Here is a 20,868-nt window from a genome sequence, read left to right as displayed (position 1 = left end):
CCCACAAACTGGGATTTACTTTAGGTATTGATAAGACAAGAATGGAAAGTCATCAATCAGGATTTGGCTCAGAATCTGATATTTAGAATGTCTGGGCGAATTGCAGAATTTCTAAAGAAGGAGGCTCAACACTGTAAATGTTGAAATATTGATTTTTATGTTTTCTTTTTTTTTCCCCACAACAACATACACTTCCTATTCTTAGAAACTGAAGTTCCTTGACATATAATTCCAGCTTCAACACTACAATGTGAGCGCAAATTCATTTAAACTATTTATACAACAATGTCTTTGGAGTATGATATGAACATAAACCTTCACTGGTAGGCCAAATTAAATTAGTAATGAATAGCATTAAATAAATAAGAACATGAATAAATAAATACAAAATCACATCCACATAAACCAACATCTATATTGTAAATAAAATATTGTAACTTTTTAACGTTAAATTAAATCCTAAAGAAAAAGAGAATATCACAATGTCGGTTTTTATGAATATTGTGCTGCTCAAGTAGAGACCAATGGGTATTTAAAGCAACAGGCTCAAGTCAAATTATGACACCAAGTAACTAATGTGAGGTACTGAGTACAGGAAGAGGTTTTTACACTCTTAATAAAAGCCAAATTGTTACACATTAGTACAATATTGATTCAGTACTATGAGCTGTAGTTACGTGGCAAATATTTCTTAAATAAGCATAACTAACTCTGGGAAGACGAGATGTGCCGGAGAGTGTTAGATTAGTATTTAATATTTTAGACATGCACAGTGGTTCTGTCTGCTAATTTGCCAGAAACACAACAGAAAAGGATGAGGTTTCTTTTTAATCTTATTGATATAATCCATTCAACGGGAGAAGACAAGAAAGAACCAATATTGTACCCTGAGCTCTGTATTTGTTTTCATCTCCTTTGTCTAATAAAGCGGCAGTCACAGACGCATATACATATAATTGTTAAACAGGAGTAGAGTGAGAGACCTTTATATCACACTGAGAATAGTATAAATGATCCATGGAAACACAACTCCAGACAAAGTCAGATCTATTACTTGAACTAAACTAAAGCATTTAATTTGATCCTTTACATCATTTGCATATTCTTTCACATTCTTGTCAGAATTAAGCATGGGCAAGATATACAGAATAATGAATTACATACTAATACTACATAAAATAAGCTTCATACGTGATCGTTGGAGGACGGTGAACTTCAGCTTGATGTAATGAAGTGAGAAAGTGGGACTATTTTTATCTCACCCTAAGGCCTCAGGCAGCTGTGTCAAAAGTTAACAGCTATGGTGACTTAATGCTGTGCCGTTCATGTCCCAAATGCACACAAGCACACGCTCTCCCCAATAAATTCACTGCCACATATGCATTGGCAGTACCTTATTGAGTAATGAGGTAAATGGTGAATCTGATCAAATGGGCTGAATGGCTGCAGTGATACATGAAATTAGAAGGGTTAGGGATCGAGCTAAACCCATTTAAAAAAAAAAAAAAAGACAAAAAAAATCTACCATCAAACCATAATATAACAATAAATAGAATGTTGATGTTCTTACCCTTGTAACCTCAAAAAAGCAGACGTGACTGACGGTGTAACATTGACGATGAAATCAAATTTACTCCATGTTAGCAATGGCAATATTGTCTTGTATGAGGCAAGCCCATAATGTATTGATGTACAGCTTTGAGAATGACAAGCTGTAGTCACTATGATTTGTTACACTAATAAAAGTGAAGACACAGTATTGTCCTGCCCTCTCAAATACACATACACACATCATTATCCCCCTCTCTTTCTCTCCCATGCACAAACACACACAAACACACACTTTCTCTTCATGGACCACTTGGCTTTGTAGTGGCAAAGAGCTTGAACAAATTGAGAAATGATTGGAATTGATAGATGAGTAATGGTGATTCTAGCGCTGTCCCTTCTCAATATGGATATGATGAGATTTGATTCTTTGAGGTCAGGTGCATCATCAGAGCGGAGTGGCTGACCTGTCTATGACTAAAACAGATAGGACGCTTACTCTCTCATACAGACCTTTGCCACAATCAGTTACAGTGGACATAAAATCAATGTTTTATTCACCAGCACTATTACCATACTATTACCAGCACTCATTGCCGCTTAAACAATTACAACTCATATTCTGTATGTTAACGACCCGAAAAGCAAGGGAATACAAGCATTACCTTCTGTTACCTTTGAGTCTTTTTCATTCTGAACAAAAAAAAACACAGGTCAACAGAGCTCCACAATACACTCTCCTCAGTGTTGTCTCCTCATTGTGGTTAGCAATTACATTACCCTTAAAGTGGCATTAACCCAGCTTTTTGACATGCCACACTACAAACTGCCGGAAACACTAATGAGCAAATGGCAAATCTGGTTTTACTGACACTATCTGACAAGGGGAAAGCAAGAGTAAAGACAAATGGGATCTAGATGTGAATATAAACATAGCAGAGTGAGATTCAACAGTAAGGGATTGATGATATGAGTCAAACTTCAACACAAATGCATCTATGATTACTATAGATTCTTCCTTGATTTGCTGTTCCTTCAAAAGAAGCATCACAATAGCGGGAAAATCAGTTCCATTTTATTTTCTTAAAAGGTGAAGAACCAAGTAGAGCAAAAAGGCAAAACAGAAGTATGAGTAAATGTGGCCCCTTTGTCATCTGTGACATTTTAGCAGTGATCCTCAAATTGTGCACTCTGTAGCTTTCAGATGATTTTGATGAAAGTGGCAGTTCTGCCTGTCTTAAAATATTGTCTCTATGAGGTGGGGGAACCGCACAAGTAAGAGTGACTGGTGACAGCACAAACCGTGGGAAGTCAATAACACTGGATGTGTTTACTCCTCACCCTTTGTTCATCCGAGTGTGACAATTCAGTGATGAAGACTGTCACTGGGAACAAATCTATCTTTTTATTGCCAAAATACTTCCTTTCTGGTTTCATAAATCTTCCGTATTCCATGTCAGTTGAAAAGGAGCTCTTAAAATAAATAAATAAACTAAAAAAAAATAATATATATAACTTATTGTATATAACACGTAACTTTTGTTTAGTTGCATGCTTTCTGCTATGTGATGGAGGCAGATACCATTTTACCGCTCATTTTCTTATTTTACACTTTTGTTTTGAGCAACTTGATTTCATGATTTCAAATTGCCAATAATATGGTCATGCTACTTTTGAATCTGATTAAAATGCATATCATCAACACGGCACTGAGTCCAGTGCTGAACTAGGATTGTTACCATGGAAACAGCAGCTGAAATATTGTGGCAAACAAAAAAAAAATGGGTGCCTAAACAGGGAGGTGACAACTGTCCAAGCGCGACAATAATACTTATCAGATACTTAACGGAAGTGCATTTTAAGTGTTCAGCTGGAGCAGAACACTTACTCTGCACCCACAAACAAAGTTACGAGTTTAAGCTGTTTTAATTCCAAACATGCTACTGCACTGTAATAATAATGATAACCTACCTGTCCGTTGCTCAAGAGGTTTGGTAATAACTGATGTGATTTGACTGAGTAAGCAACATGGAGAGCTGTACATCAGGTAATCCTGAGGGTATCGCATGCAAGTCTGTTCTACGTCTGTGTGCAGAGCGGGCATGAGAGGTAATTAGCGACCTTAACAGCAGTAGAGGATGAGAATAAGATCTCCTCCCTGGACAGGTGTTTTAATAAGAGTATGGGGGATAGCGTGAGACTTGTTCTCTTGTGAGACCTGCTGCATCTCTCCCAGGTAACAGCCTAACATGTAGCATCGAATTAGACTGTGCAGTACTCACCTAATGAAGCACGCGATTGTGAATAATAAGAACTCTGTAAGCGAGGTGGACCACTAAAATATACCTTTCTAACCTGAGAGTGTGGATACTCGGACAGTGGGCCTGGGTTTTCTGAGGCTATTTTACATGATTTATTGGGTAAAGAACAGGAGCTGAAACTGCAATTAAAGGTTCTTCCATCAGAAGAAGAACCCCCTTTCTGGTAGTCAGCTATAGGAGGACCAAAGGGAGCAATGCACCGCCGAGTCATTATTCTCAACTATCCTCTCTGCTCTATGGAATACATTAACTTCACAGTCTTGCTGTCTTAGCCAGAGTGCCTTCATTGCTTGTTTTTTTTTTTGTTTGTGTTTTTTTTTTTTTAAGGGATGCATGCAATTAGAGGAGGGAAAGAAGAAAGTGCTCAGAGTAGTCCCCCACCCCCACACAGAGATTGAGTGCCAGTACAAAACAAGCTCAGTGGGCCCTTTGGGGCCCTGCCTGAGACTAAGGAGAGCCCCTGATAGTAAGGGTCACGGCTGCTCACTGACAACAAAAAGGAAGAACACAGCCACAAAGCCTCCATCCCACTGAGTAAATTACTTCCTAAAAATGTACACATAGATTTTCAATAATACATATACAGCCTAGGTGGTGTGGTGAAATAAATGAGACTGGACTTCCTTTGCGTGGGATAAAACAACTTAACAGCATAAATGTAAAATCTATTTCACCTAAAATATTCTGTGCTGAAATTACACTGTGACATCTCTTTGCATGTTTAACAGAGAATGTACTGTGCACCCACAACTTATGAACTTAGTTCCAGTTCCTCTTCTTATGGATTGCTCTGCTACACGAACCCACCAGGGATCATTACATCCATAATTCCCTCTTTTGCATAATATCATTGTGAATATTTTCCTGGATTTGACTTTCAGCTACAGTGCAATTAATTATATACAAAGATTCGTAGCTGGAGCACACTACCATGTACAGTCAAGGCCTATGTCCACATGGGACACTGGTGCTATAAGGCTTATGAAGATGATTCACCTTAGAAAACCTGAACAGGAGAGTGGAGAGTCATCATAATTTAAGAAACAGCAGGAACATTATCATGAATCTAGTCTTGCATGTGTACTACAGTGATGAGCCTGAGGATTGTCGTACATTTGATGGTTGGCTGACTTCACAGTCATTGTCTTTATCTGCGATGGAAAAGAGAGGCGGGGAAGGATCATGATTCCTTTGAGGTGCATTTAAATCATATACACTACATATTACTCAGAAAATTCCCATCTGAGAGTGTGAGCTGAGATGGCGTCCTTCAAGCCCCGCTGGGTTTCCTGTCATCATGAAATGGGTGCAGGAGATTAGAGGGGAGAGGGATATAGAGAATAGAGCAAGAGGGGGGTAAATACTGAATTCTGGTCTAATCCCATCTCGGACAGCTGGAGATGCTCTCCACCTAAGACAATTTCTGCTCAGAGCAGCAGTAACTGAAAGGAATAAAGCTGGCATGAATGGGATCGACTTTATAATGCATTGTCTGGAAAATATGCACCACCAAATAAACTAACGCCAAACATTTGTTTAAATATACTTGATAATGGGAGTCGAGTTGTCACATTATTTCTTAAATGTAAGCAAAAACTGACAGAACTGCACGAAAGTGAGTAAAATGACCAAGTTCCCAATACAGCTTCATGGGATATTAGGCTACACAGTCAGTGTTTTGTCTTATTATTTTCGTATTCCAGCATGACCCACTAATGGTACATTTCAACGAGATAAGATTTTTGCAGGTGACTAGCAGAGTGCTGCTATTAATGCATAAGAAACACATCAAGGTGGTAATTTTGCACAGCTCATTGTGTTTAATGAAGTGCAGTAAAATACGTCCTTTGCAGTGTAATTAATGAGATGACACAATTGTGGAATGCATCTCCAGACGGTTTGTATCAAAAGTATTCAAATGTCATGAAATACTGGGATTGAATTTTCTCTTTTTTTATTTCATTTTGCTGCAGCACGAAACATGAAAAATACATCTTACCATCATACAAACCGAATTGGAATAAAAGTGCAAAGAAAAACACATTCAGTGCCAAATATGTTAAATTGGCTTTTAAAGATGTCAGCTGATAGGTTCTACATTTATATAAGTGTCTGTCATAACACTGCCTTACTTTTACAGCGCATGCACTAAATACTGTGAGTTATTTATACATTTAAAGCTTCTTTGCTCATCTTCAATAGGGAGATGAACACAAATAAATGGCATGACTTTCATGCCTCTGTTCACGCTTCCCTCACTCCTCTCTTTAAAACTCTTCTCTCATATTTCTCTGATTTTCTAATGAAATGCAACATTTCACAAAGAACCCAGATTAATGTGGAGAAAAGAATAAATAGGAGAGAGCATTCATAGCGACTGCTGATGCGAGAGGAGAGAGGATTGTCACAACCCACTGCCCTCGGTGTAAGAACATGCCTTATCAACACTTTCACACTTTAAAATGTCAGTGGCGTGCTACTTATTTTATCAACAAGGCAACGTATGCATCTGCTGTAAGCTTTATGACCTTTCTGCCTCATTATAACATACATGTGAAACCTCTGTTTCTATGTGTGTTCAACTGTATCCATAGTCGGAAGAGCCTGAATGGTAATCAACTACCTGATATTCAAATGACTTTAAGATGTGTAAGCTTTAAAAAAAAAAGATAATTATATGAAAATGTACATGCAACAAGCAAATTTGTATGTTTATCAACTCAGCACTGTAGTGAAATGAGAGAGAAAGCAAAAGCCTGTTGAGTCATTTATTTCAAAAAGGAGCATCAGCTATGCAAATCATTGGAGAGGACATTGAGCATCACTACATAAAACAATCTATTGAGGAAATCTCTTCTGCGTACCCCTGCTTAAGTGATTTAAAGCAGGTGGAGAGGATCCCAAGAAGCTGCACGATGCAAAAGGATTGCAGCATTGTGGTTCTCATTTTACAGCCATATTTCAATAATTTCTCTTGTTTTGAACATCTTATGTGTGTGTAATCATGTAAAAAAGGTTGCATCGTTTCTAAAGTGAGAACAATCACTTGATCTTTCATTTTGGATCTTGATGCCTCTGGGTCTTAAAATCAAAATGCTGGGAAAAAACAAGAGAAAACACGCTAAGCGAGGCACAGAGGTGTCTGAAAAGGATAACGTCACAGCTGCTCTGTGTCCTCAGGAAAGGCCTGCTTATGTCACTGTGTGCTTATGGTACGCATGAATCTCGGTGTGTGGGCAGCTGGGGATGCAAACTTCAAGACCAATTTCGTGTTTGTGTATGTTCTGGTCTGAAGCTTTCCTGCGTGTGTAATGTTCCTGTATGCTGCTGGCCAGCATCAGCATTGCTGTCAGTAAGTGGGTGCTGCAGAGATGAAGGTCATGTGGTCGCCAGCAGAGTAATGTCCAGGTCACAGATGCACCGTGGAACCTGCCCTCATACTGCATCTTTTCCCTCTTAGGGAATAACAGGTTGACAGGATCAGATGAATCATGCACGGCATCATTCTTATCGCATACACCGATGTACGTGATTGTAAGTATGTCGCTCTTGCAGTTTAATCACAACTTTTACCTTTTTTCATTGCAACTGGTTCAACAATTTCCATCATAGGTACAGCCCCTGAAACCTGATGCATTTTTTTTTAAACAAAATGTATATATAATAATAGAGTTACTGAATCCAGTTATACCAAAACAACCTTTATGAGAACTGTGTCAGTGTGGATTGATCTGATTTGATTGGCAGCAACCAAATAACCTAACAAGTGGGCTCATAGCTCGGGTGTAAACGAACACAAAAAGATAAATAACCTTTTCTGCCTTTGGCATAACAGGGACATTATGTGTGTAATGTATATAATTTGCTTTGCTGTTCTTGAACGCGTGATAATTAACAAGTTTTATAACTTACTATGTGGAGCTTCAAGAAGTCTCCAAGTCCAGAGGAGCTGTCCACTCTCACCAGGACGGCATCCTTCAGGTGCGTGCTGAAGCCAATGGCTAAACGGTCCGCCCTCGTGCTGGGACGGTCATTTGGCGGCCACGTGTATGTGATCAGTCCGCCGTCCCGCCCAAATATGTATGTTGTTCCCGCTAGAGGACAAAAGAAAAACAAACATTTTACCAACTGCATTACCTTTCACGTACCAGGCATGAATCGTAGAGTGTCAACGCAAGTCTATTATAACACAGCAAAGCTGACATCAACGACGTCGGTCTGAGGAGTTTTATTGTGCTGAGTAATGACTTTGCAGAGCACTGAGCAACATATCGCTCTCGAAAAGCTCTCAGCCCTGTCACTCCTAAGTTCACTCCTCTCAATTCATGAGTAGAAGAAAATTCAGTGTGAGAGAGAGACAGGTAGCCGTGATGCTTGCCAAATAATACCCACAATTACTCAGTTTTATTGCCAATGTCTGTTTCACCTCTAGAGTGAACGGACAAAAGTGAATAAGAGAAGCGACAAAAGTGATTGCTTACAAAATTGCAGTTGTGTCCCCGGTGCTCAGGTAACCAGTATGCCAAATGGGCAACTCCTCATCTCTTGTGCTTCATTAGCAGCCGCAAAGCACATGACAGCATTATTGACCGAGTGGTCCAATTATGCCCTTCACATAACCTCAACACCAGCTATTTCCTGTCTCTCTACATCACTTCATTGTCTTAGAAGCTGCGTTAAAGGTTAAAGCATGACTTGGTAGATAAAAGAGTACCATATTTTCCGCACCATAAGGCGCACCTAAAAGCCTTAAATTTTCACAAAAAACGTCCGTGTGCCATTTAATCCGGTGCGTCTTATGTGTGCACCGAATTCCAAAATCTCTCACGGATACCGCCATTTTGCATTTACCGCGGGGAGCGCCGAGCATTCATCTTTTCACTGTTCACTTTTGCCGCGCCTCTTCGCTCTCGTACATTGGAAATGAATGGCAACTGGCCACCTTCGCTTAGGTGTGAATCCAGGGTTAGGCGGATCCCAGCCATTCACTCTGAATGGGTCGAAGATTGTATGGAGCTCGTACTTAGCGATTGAATGTTTCATCATTAATGCTTTTGCCCATGTCCCAGTGAGTGCCTGTTCTTCAGTCTGAGATGGGGGATGCAGACCGATGTGCAGTTTATAAGTTTATAAGTGTAAAAACACCAACGATGTTGTCCTTGACCGTCGGACCATTTCCCGCTGACATAGGGACTAATACATACACTACATGTGCTGGCAGCGATAAACCAATCAGAGAACATTCGGTAATACTACACCTTATAATCAGGTGCACCTTATGTATGAGTTAAGTACAGAAATGGACCCCATAATTAAGGGTGCGCTTTATAATCAGGTGAGCCTTATAGTGCGCAAAATACGGTACTTCCAGTAACTCAGCTAATGAGTGCAAAAGAGCCTTCCCTCACTCCTCTTTAAAACTCTTCTCTCATATTTCTCTGATTTTCCACTTGGCATTGCAGTATGACGTGACCAGTCAAACTGATTCTTAAAAATAAGTCCTCGTCAAGTCAATGATCTATTAAAAGTGTTTTGGGTTTTAAGATTAGGATAGTGTTTAATCCATTTTTGCCAAGACACAGAAAGCATGCTTAAAAAAGAAAGTGTTTCTATGTGTGTACATGGGAGAATAAACGAGGGTGTGATTGGGAAGTTAATGCCTATGAGAAAGGCTGAAAATGAATGCAGCTGTCAGATTAGCATGGAAACAACTATCTCCATGGAAAATTAGACAAGGATCTCTGCTGGTGTGTTGTGCATTTACGTGTGTGAGTGTGAATGAGAAGCAGAGACAGAGAAAGAGAGAGATGGTGTTAATATCCATAGGTGTTGAGATTTAAACAGCCTCAGCCTGAACAATAGATTGTAAATCATTTGACTGTAATTTCACTATTTTCTTGTAAACTGGTTCACAGGGAAATGAAACTATCGATAGATTTTGCATTCATTACATAATTCAGTTTTCTTCCCTGATGGCTTTTCTTAATGCTGTTGTGACTCAAGTGTGCCACTCTCAACTCTCTGTTCCAATTCTGTCCCCTCACTTGAGCCAATAGATACCGTCAACAGGTTGATAAAAAGAGCCGCACAATCATTTGACAATAATGCGATTATCAGATTATGTCGGGATGGATTGATTTATGATGGGATTTATTGCTTTCATAAAGCATAACTCACATTTATAAAACTGAACGCTATAAACATTTTTGTCCTTGTAATGGATAAAGTGCCAAGGAGCTTGATGACATTATGTGAGAAATTGCTAGCCAAGGCATCATTTCTTTTTCATGAAGTCTGGCAGCTACCACTACAAAACTCTTTTTGTTTCACTAATGCAGATATGATGTTGCCCCGTCCCAGAACATTTATTCCAATTTAAGTACATTGCTCAGGACTGCTGTCTGTGTCTGTAAGTCTCCCCCCAACTCCTTGTTCCAGTTGAGTGTAAGTAAGTGCATTTAGACTATGTCAGCGTTGGAGCACATTTTAGCATCTGCTTTCTACTCAGTGTATTTTTACACTTTGATACCCCCTTTATCCCACTCAGCTTATTTACTGCTGGTGAACATGATAATGTAAGAATTACTTATTGAAATGGACTGGAGTGTAGATCTTTATGTTAAATGGATTAAAAGGGAGACAGTCACATCAAGGCTAATTCTAAATGGTTCCAAAACACATTCAGTGAGTTAATCTATTAGAATATGACCAGTGGAAAACTCCTAAAGGGACTGGTTAGGATTAAGCTACAAAGTGAAACATGTCTAAGGCACACCTACACAGTTTTGCAGTGGTATGAAATCAGCAGGAGCTTGCTGGGGTAGCTCTAGTGCTGGGGAGTAATTATGAGCTGACTCCATATTTGTTATTTGCATACTCTCCAAGGACACTGGGCCTGATATGGATCTGTTTTAGTAATTCAATTCAGTAGAGTCTTGGTCATTTTTGCCTGTTTGTTTCTTTTTTAATTCAACGAGAGTTTCAGTTTATTCTGTATTTGGCCACTGGATATACAAATATATGTGTATAAAATAAAAGGACAAGGCAAAGGTCCAGAGGAAATGTGCGATGGAGGATGCGTCAAGGTTTAGCTCTACACAATGCAATATAATTGAGATCCCTTGCTTCACATATTTCCACATTTATTTACGTCTGCTACATTCATATTCATTTGCATTTTCCCCAGAGAGGTTATAGTACAAAAAACTCTGAGAAAACTTGTCAGAAGGTCTTATCCAAGGCTGTTAGAGATCCTGGTCGAGGCCTGCAGGATGAACTCCTTAACCACAAGCCTCCCCTGTTAAAAGGATAATGAATTAATCTGTCCTCATGTTGGACTACAGCGAGAGCCGGCTGCTCTCTGCTGCGTCAGTTAACATCAAAGAAGATAAACATTGGCAGATCAAACACTCTGCTTTCATTAAAAATGTAGCACCATCCCAGGAGTTCTCATACATTTGGCCTAAGAGGTGTGTGGGATAGTTGACTGTAGAATAACAAACATGGCCTGTGTATTTGAGCCCACTTGGCATTGGCTTCTCAATGTCTAAATCTAATTATGCTGCAATAAAGAAGCAACATATAGTGAACTAGACTATAAGCACTTTATGGGATGGCAGGGTCATAATAAGAGAAAGGCAGGTGTGAGCGAAGGAAAGCATAGAGGCTCTGTGCCTTATTGTTGTGGGAGGAGAAGGATACTCAAACCAGGCAGTGTATTTGACTGCTCAGCTAAGGTCAGGCTTGCAGACTGTCTTTCCTCTAACCTCCAAAACAGCCATCATAACGCGTTTCATATTACCACCTCTGCCGAGAAACTGGGGAGGAATCCAATCATAATTACATAGTTGTGATGGAAATGTGAAAAGGAGAGATGACATTATAGATCTGCTTTCTGACAGCGCCTCGCACTTGCGTTTCTCTCTATCTGTTGCCGTGGATTCCCGTAATGACTGGGGTGCAAAAAATAGATCACCCAAGATGTGGCATTTAGTATTGCTTTTTCAAAATTAATTTTTGGTCATTTCCATGAGTCTGCTGAATGGAATTTCAAAGTCAGTAAACTCTTTTTTTTAAAACTGTCTCGAGACGCCATCTTCAGTGGAAACATTCTATTTTTTTCCTTTTTTTTTGTTTTTCTTCTCAACAATGGAAAATAATTTTCTGAGATGAGATTAACACATCAGTATGATGAATAAATAACTCGCTTGTGACTGTAACGTGTAAATGTATGAATGGCTATGCTAATTGCAGCTTGCTTATCCCATGTAAAAGGTTAAGGTTAAAAACTGTAATAAGGACATCATCATCTCGGTTTATATTGGGTTTGTGCCCCCTCCTGGGAGGTGTACAATTAAAAGAACCTTAATGATGGCTATTGGATTACCATTTCAGTTTTCAGAGAAATCATTAGCACGATTTATGAGAACACTACATTGTCCAATCCAACAATATTGGTATCTGGTAAAGGAGCTTTTTTCGATCAATGATCCTGAAGATTTAGTGCCTTATGGGAAAACCATGGCTCAATGTGATCAATTTCTTTGCTCCTGAACTCATTCCATCTTACCTTTTGGGACAATTAAATAGTCGAGTAGGTGAGGGGATAAATTGATACATATAAAGTTTGGTTATGGGCAAAACTGTTGAAACACATGGCTAATTAGATGTCTTTTTAGCTGCACGTTCTAACTTGGTCGCAACTGCAACACTGTGAATTACAGTTGAGTGAGTTGAGCAGGAGAACAATTCTCACAGCTTCACTGTATAATTAAATGGTGCATCACACCCCATGATCCAAAATAATGATGCTAAGACACTGATATCTATCAATTTTTAGTATACACCTCAAGGGATTTTTGTTTGATCCACAGTGTCATTTTTGCCCCTGCAGACAAAATATATGAAGTATTATTCAGGCCCCTGGAGATATGACCCACAAAAATTCAGTTCTATTATTTAAATGTCAGCGGTTTATGTGTCTGCACTACAGTGCAATATTGTCTTATAGCCAGTCTTGTAGTTATTTCAGATTTCAGCAGGACAAAGATACACAGGAGACGGCGGGATCTTTAACAGTACATTTTCTTTGTGTGTGACTGTTTGTTTGTACCCGCTATGAACATAAAAGATTGAGTCTTATGGTCAGCTCTTTGGTCAACAGTCACTTTTTACGATGGTAAATGATAGCTGATCCATACCACATGCATTTTAGCAATGGGAAAGTCTACTGGTCAGTGAAGTTGTCGAAAACCAGGTAAAATCAGTGGCAAAAAAGTTTTTTCACTGTTTATTCACTATTCTCTTTGAATACATCAGTGCTATCACACAATAAGATGGAATCCTGTAGTTTTAGTTCTTCATTTCCTAATCTATAAAAATAGTGATTTTAATGACTCAAACATTGTACTTTTATTACTGTACGTTTATTTCAATTTGATTTGTGGAATTGGATCTTGTCCCTATTTTTTCAGTTACAGTAGTAACAAGTTTTCTTGTTTCTTTCTGATTTGCTGCGTGTAAAACAGTCCTTCTGTAAACCAGAGGGTGCCTCCCTAGTTTGTCCTTCACTGTAAGCATTGTACTTGTCTGTCAGTGCACGTTGGGGCTTTGCGTTGGCAAGGTGACATTTCTGTCAAGGATTTCCTTGTCTCTGCCTGTTTGGTGTTCTAGCAACATGCTGTGAACTTTACTGCCTTGCCATGGCATTAGAGATTTTATTTTTTTTTCCCCCTTATTCTAGTCAACTTTTCAAATTCACCACAGCTGTGATTTGTGATGTGCTGAGCCATGTTTTCTGTGCTACTTTACCAAATAATGTGTGCATGTATGGATCCTGCTCATTAACTTACAAAGTCTACTTGTGGATATGTAGGCTAATTCAACATTTTGCCTTGCCAGAGCCTTTATTTTTCCCTTTTTTCTATTCAAAGTAGAACCTCATCTGGCTGTACAGCAATTAAGGAACAAGCTGGGGGATGTGTCTTCCCCATAGTCACACTGTCCCTGCTTCTGGCTGCTGGTTCTGTCTGGCTCTTAACCTAACACCAAAGAACTATTATTTTCATTTTGCAAAGAAGCTCTTAGCAACAGATCAGCGCAGTATCCTGGAAAGTTATTCTCCCAAGCTAATTAAAATCGGTGTGATATATTTGCTTGTGGCAATTTTGCACCTTTTGCAAAAGGACACAGATTTCCTCTTGAGAGATTTTTTTTTTTTGCAGAATATTTTCTTTGTACTGTGTGTCTGATTTTTTTCAGAGCTTTGTGACAAAGAACACATTACTATAGTAATGACATGAGCCAATTTTTATAAGCGTCATTAGATGTTACGTTTTTCCACTTTTATCTGTCAAATGTGTAAATTAAGGAATGATTTGAATGAAAATGCCAAATTGTTGTTTTCTATGTTTGCTGAGTGTTTTTGCTCAAAGACAAAAATGTTAGATTTAGCCTGGTCACAAGGCATTTTTTCTAATATTGCTCTCTAGACAGGTTTGATGCTGCTCTTGTTTAAACCTTGTCTGCAGAACCAAATGACTTCTGCCTTTAGAATGTTTTTTAGTTTTCATATTGGGTTGGTGTTGCTCTTAGAGGGGCTTCAGAGTGTGAGGGTGACTGTTGCTGGATTGTAAATTGTAAAGAGGCATTGTTATTGATGTCAGTAATTCTTCAGAAATGTAATCTTGATAGTGAGATACATTTTAGGGGTTAGGCTTTTATTTTGCATTAAACCTGGTTAACAATCAAAAATGATAGACAATGGACACTTAAAATATTCAACAAATCCTCATTTGGAAATATGTTAGAAAAGTATGGAAAAAAATGGAGAAAAAAAGATGCCTGCAGGTCAAAACAGACCTTCCTGTCTTGTGTCACTAAAAGCTTTGACTTGCTATGTGATTAATTGCCTGTCACTTTTGACTGGCAGCTTCTATGTGTTAGAATAATTAAGTGCAGAGGACAACAGCAGCACTGAATATGTGAGAGCCGTTTTTACCGCGGTTGTTCGGAAATGGCAGTCAGAGCACAGCCTCTGGTTGCCTGTCATGAGGATAGAAAATAATGAAATTCATCTGGACAATGAGTAAGGAATAGAGGATACAGACAGATCTCTGTGGCCAGCCCAAATCCAATCTCTATTTCTATATCTGTTCATTGTTCCATTGCAGTATAGTTCTTTCAACAATTTCTCTCTCAACTGTTGAACGAAGAAAGACATTCTTTTCCTTCAGTGGTGTATGAGGAGCCCTTCGGGAGACTAAAAAGACTATGGATTGTTGACTTGTCTTAATCCTCTCCCAGCACAAACAACTGCTCGCTTTATAATGGGATAGAAAGTTAGAAAAGAACCAGAAGGCACGGGGAAAGGTTTCATCACAGACTGAAGCTGGAACAATCCTGTAGAATACACAACTGAGATGACAGAAAAAACTAAGTACTAACACAACAATTTACATTCAGCCTGAGGGGCTATGACTCCCTCAACAGGTAAAAAAAAGACAGGTATTATGTGCACATCACATCCATTTCACATATGATTTCAGTCCTGCAATCCTACAGAATCAAAACATTCAGAATCAAAACATATTGTGTTTGAATATGGAGTGGAAGCTGAAAAATGTTTATTGTAACTGCTGCAATTCTGCCATCAAACTAACTCATGACATAAAAAAGAATATATATATATATATATATATATATTCCCCGTCACATTCTGCTCTGCTTTATTGCACATTTCTCTTTTTTTAAGTAATAAATCCCCCCTTCAGTCTTTATCAGAATGATGGAGCTAAGCTATTCTCTTTGCCATCAGTGGAAACCAGAATGAAAAGAGGTGCTAAATCAACCCAGAGTGCAGACTGCCTGCTTATTTTGTTTCCACTTTATAAGTCTGGATATTCTGGCATATACACAGCATAGTTCATGTAAACTTACAGCCAAGAGGCGAAGAGGCTAATCTTCACTAGTGGCCAAGCATGGATTAAGCTTCTGTGTAGCTGTATAACAAATGCCTTCCGCAATCTTAAACCAATTAAAGAATACTTTTACTTAAAATTGTTTGTATTTTATTGCCTTGGTGTTTCATACTTTTGTTCCAACGTTCTATAAGAAACAGGGAGAATTGAAATTCCTCATACCGTCAGCCTTGGTCCTCAGGCTAAACTAGGCAAATATTCTAATTAGCCTATTTCCACTGTGTTGTTTTAGCTCTATCCAGTGACCTGTGAGCCTTAAGCTCCTTCTAATGAAGACAATACCCAAGCAGCAATCCCACATAGGACAGCTGACAGTGTCAAACCTGCCTACATAAGCTGCAAAGGATTAATCCTCTCGCTCTGCCCTCTCTCTCCCTGCCTTGCTAATTTGATGTAATTAAATTAAGTGGTGACTAAAAGTGGGGCATTGCTGCTTGCCCCCATGATTGGCTATCCCTATTAAAGAGTATAGGATACAGGCTCCACAACTGTAGGAGCAATACAACCTAATAAACACAAGAGAGAAGCCACAGTAAGACCTAAAGGCAAGTCCTAATGGAGGAAAATCAAGAGAGATGATTTGTAAGAAAAAAAACATTACAATTTTACCCTTTTTTTATTATACTGAAATACATAGTTGTAAAAACCAAATCCTATCATTTGTCAGTCTAAAGGGTAGATTCATAACATAATTTGAAAATATCATACTGTAGGTGAGGGAATGGACTATAATATCAGGCATCTGTATTATGAATACAGAGTTTACAATCAGAGTTTAAGTTTTATTGCTGTTTTAATAGGCATTCGACAGTGGCACATATCTTAAAGAAGCTTAGGAAAATTACCCAATCATAGCAAATGTGTACTGATCTGTCTGCAAACCACCTCACATGAAAACCTGCAACATATTGATTATAGCTAAAATTCTAGATTAGATTCACCAAATATGGTATGTGAGTTTGATTTAAACTAAATACGACCACAAAAGGTTTCTGATTTGTTCTAATAGCAAATTCGGTCATAAAAAGAGATTAGCTGAAGTTAAATATTTTTGTACAGAATTAATACAGGTGTTCCTTTTTCATTCCATTATGACCCGATGGAACATATTCACGTTCGTGCTTTTACCAGTAACAATGTCCACGTCTGTCTGTCTCTCATATGTTTGTATCCCACCTAGATACGGCGGGCATGTCTTATACAGTAAGTTGTCATTGGTGCCTTGTGACCAGTAAAATGCAACATAAGTTGCTGAGTGTGCGTTATACATGCCGTAACGTAATTTGCCTGCCTCATGTGTTATTCAGCAATCGCAATGACTTTCATTCATTTAAGGGACATTTAGATCTCTTAAAGGTGAGTAAGATTTAGATACATCTAGCAGTGAAGTTGCAAATTGTAGCCAACTATTCACCACCCACTACCTCACTCCAAGTGGCTAGGATAAACTGGCTGGAAAATGAAAAAAAGATGATTTAAAGACCCACTTTAAAGCCAGCATTTGGTTTGACTTTGCTTCGTTTTTACAGCTTGTTGTAAAACACAGCAGACTCTGTGGAATAGGACCCTAACCATATAAATATATTAAATGGCTTGTTCCGAGGTGATGATTAGCCAGTTTTCAACAGTAATGAAAATTGACTTATGAATCATATTTTCAACAGCAGATAGCCATATAAGCAACACCTTGGGATTTAATTTTGTATAAGAGAGTCTGATCATTCTAGAAGCAGCCTTGAACTATCTGTAGTTTGATAAAAACTGTGAATGAAGACATCTGCGCATGCATCATTTTACAGCAGAACCTCACCATATTTTAGTCTCTTACTGTTCTGAAGAGATAAGCCTTCACCTCATCATGATAGGGCTCCAGGGCAGCCATAGCAACCAACCTCACTCTTCATGGCAAGAGACCATCAATTCATGGTTGAGGTAAAGTTCTACCCCCTGGGCTGGTAACATTATGCCGTGAATGCTCAGTCGACCAGTGTCACTCACACCCTTCTGCCCCCTCCTCTGTCATGCTCACTTCCCCTAAATCCAAAGTGATACATGAACTCTGCCTTGTGGAGCAGAATGGGCCATCCAGGCAGAGCTGACAAGACTCAGTGTCTTAATGGAGCAATACACCAAACGGGCCCTTTGTTACCCTGACCAGCTGCATATCTGCCTCCCCCGCCAACAGCCTTGGCTCTGATAGAAGTGTTTCACAGTATCGACAGCTTCTAATTTACTCTCTCATCATCACTTGCCTCATTTGCTCCTCAGACACAATGCTCCCTTTCTTTAAGTTCGGGTCAGCCATTTTGCTTGCCAGCATTTTGTTGATTAGAGTTTTCTGCATCTAGTGTTCAATTTGTGCGCAAGTAAACATATATATCAAAGGTAGACTTAAAGAAAGTCTTTAGTCGTTTTTCATGCTCAGTTAAAAACCCATTTGACTGATTATATGCTATAAGACATCACTGTGCATTATTTAGTTTGAGTGTATCTGTGAGCTAGCATGTACCAACATTGTAACCTCTAAAGGGTCTCCAGAAGCTGTTGTTTTCTCCATTAGGAAACTAACAGATGTGGAGTATGACTGCAGCTCTAATTACTGAAAAAAATAACTAATTACATAGTGGAAGTGAGGCAGAAAACCAAAAATGTTGAGGGCCAAAGCTCTGATCTGAAACTAGAGACAACTCCAGCTGCCCATCACCATATGCAGCCCAAACTGCATTAGCACAAACACAGCTCTCACAAAGAATCTGTTTTCAGACCCGGCAGAGCTTCCCTAAGAATGTTTACACGACAACAGAAAAAAACAAATTATTGTTTTAGTCCAGCCAAAACCAAACTGCAAAATGTAGGAAAACATGTGAGTCAAACTAAAATCATATGAAATCATCCATTCATCGATCCATTTTCTATATCTGCTTAATCCAACTCACGGTCGTGTGTGTGTGTGTGTGTGTGTGTGCCAAGCTTTCCTTGGGCAAGAGGCAGGGTACACCCTGGACAGGTCGCCAGTCCATCACAAGGCCACATAGGGACAAACGAGACAAACAATCAAGCACGCTCACACTCACACCTGAGGTCAGTTTAAAGACATCAGTTAACCTGACATACATGTTTTCAGGTGATGAGAGAAAGCTGGAGTACCTTGAATACCCATGCAAACTCCACACAGAAAGGCACTAGCCAGGATTCGAACCAGGAACCCTTTTGCTGTGAGGCGATGGCACTAACCACCACATCACCATTCAGCTCCTAATATGAAATCAAACTTCTCAAAACTGGGTGCACACACCCACATTATATAGTTGGGGTTCAAATCACTCTGTATGCGTCTTCTCAGTTTGACTTAAATGGGCCAAGGCACTCTCTAAAGTTCCATCTTTTTACTTCTTTTTTTAGAAACAGTGAAGTGTAATTGTGTATTATGACAGCTGAATTCCCATTACAACACGTCACATATTCTACTAAGATACTGTGATTGAAAATCAGCCCATTAAGACTACCTGTTAACTTGCAGTTGCTTAAAGCGTTTCAATGCTGTCGCTCTACTCTAATAAAATACAGATTTCATTACCACAGCTTCATCTGGCAAAATCACCACTTACTTAACCTTAAGTTTTTCTCTTTCTATTTAAAACATCCATACAGTGAATATGGCTTTTAATAACATCTATAATGCTCTACAACAGAGAAAGTTGAACGTGGCAGAATGTCTTGAATGTTAACTCAGACAGTCCAGAGTTGTGGCATATAACATATTTCAGTCACTAATATGAATCTGCGCCTGTTCATGTATATTGGGACACGGATGACTTTTCTTTAATCTATCTGCAGCTCTTTATCTGCATTTAGGGGAAAATACCTGGTAAAATACTCTCCATTGTCATTCTCATTAAAACACTTTAATTAACAGCAGAGACTGCTCAGTACATTTGCTTTACTGCAAACTATGCACACCGTATGTACATAATATAGCAAATGTAAGTTCATGAAAAATATTGGAAAACATAAAGCATTATTACGTGGATAAACATGTCATCTACACACTTTATGTTAAACAACAAAATCTAACTTATGTGCAACTGTTTTCATGTTGTCTGTATATGACACCGCTTAATTTTTACTGTTTACTCTCATAAGCCATACCCAAGAGACAACAAGCATATCTTGGCCTTAATTGCAGGATTAAACATCCGCTTTGCCTATTGCTGAGTAGCCTCGCTTTGTAAGTAAGCTTCGTAAGTGCTGAGATATTTTTTAATTAGTTGAATATCTTATGGAAATGATACAGCACAGGAATATACTGTGGAGAAGATCAAGAGAAAAAGATCCCCAGAAATAAACATTGCACAAGTTGATGAGCCAAGATGCGTGAAAGGGAGTTTTGTGGTGCAGCAGAGCTACTGCCTTTCGAAACGTATGTACAGAGGTGCCTCCAACTTATCAGTAGGCAATGTAGGAGCCCCATAAGAGAGCTGTGCTGTCTTCTATTGCACAGCAATGCCACAAATATAGCAACAAATATATAAACAGTGAAAAAAAAAATGTGCGTGGGTATGCATTGTATTTCTAAACTGTGTTGGCAAATATATGCTAATATTAGCTTGCACTTAGGTGTTAGGCGGGCGTGTTTTTATCAGCCTGTGCCAGCAGGCCTGAGGTTCTAAGAGATGGAAGGAGCAATGAGGAAGGTGAAATCCCACACAATCCTATTAGAGTGGATTAGGGAGAAGCATTCTTTCTCTTGCCACTCTGCTGCAGGTAAGCAATTGTACATTGCAAAAAAAACAGCTCTTTTGGTGAAACAGAGCAGCCATTTATTTTTAAAACTATTTTTTATTTTTTCATTTGAGATCATTAAACATTAAGCCAACATGCATGATTAAAAAAAAAGTTGTTAGAAGAATCATTTGTAAACTAAGAATAATCCCTCCACTGTCAATCAAACTACCCACGCAGACGGAGCAGGATTGAGATTTTTTTTTTCTACTTCCAAAAAAGGCGTATGAAATTTAAGT

The 20,868-nt window shown here is 38.8% G+C and overlaps 1 protein-coding gene across 11 annotated transcripts in view; it reads right to left on the bottom strand.

Annotated features, from left to right (window-relative positions):
• Nucleotides 1-20,868, bottom strand: part of LOC140313174 (neurexin-1a-like) — a 228,231-nt gene that overhangs the window by 66,747 nt on the left and 140,616 nt on the right. For all 11 annotated transcript variants that reach the window (XM_072391175.1, XM_072391176.1, XM_072391177.1 and 8 more), the window contains one exon: nt 7,782-7,963. In XM_072391175.1, coding sequence (XP_072247276.1) covers nt 7,782-7,963 — 182 coding nt within the window. The remainder of the gene's footprint in view (nt 1-7,781; nt 7,964-20,868) is intronic.

This window comes from Leuresthes tenuis, unplaced genomic scaffold (assembly GCF_036924035.1).
Source record: "Leuresthes tenuis unplaced genomic scaffold, fLeuTen1.0.hap1 SCAF_8, whole genome shotgun sequence".
Classification (NCBI taxonomy): Eukaryota; Metazoa; Chordata; class Actinopteri; order Atheriniformes; family Atherinopsidae; genus Leuresthes; species Leuresthes tenuis.
The sequence above is the reverse complement of the archived record's forward strand: the minus strand, read 5'-3'. Positions and strand labels throughout refer to the sequence as shown.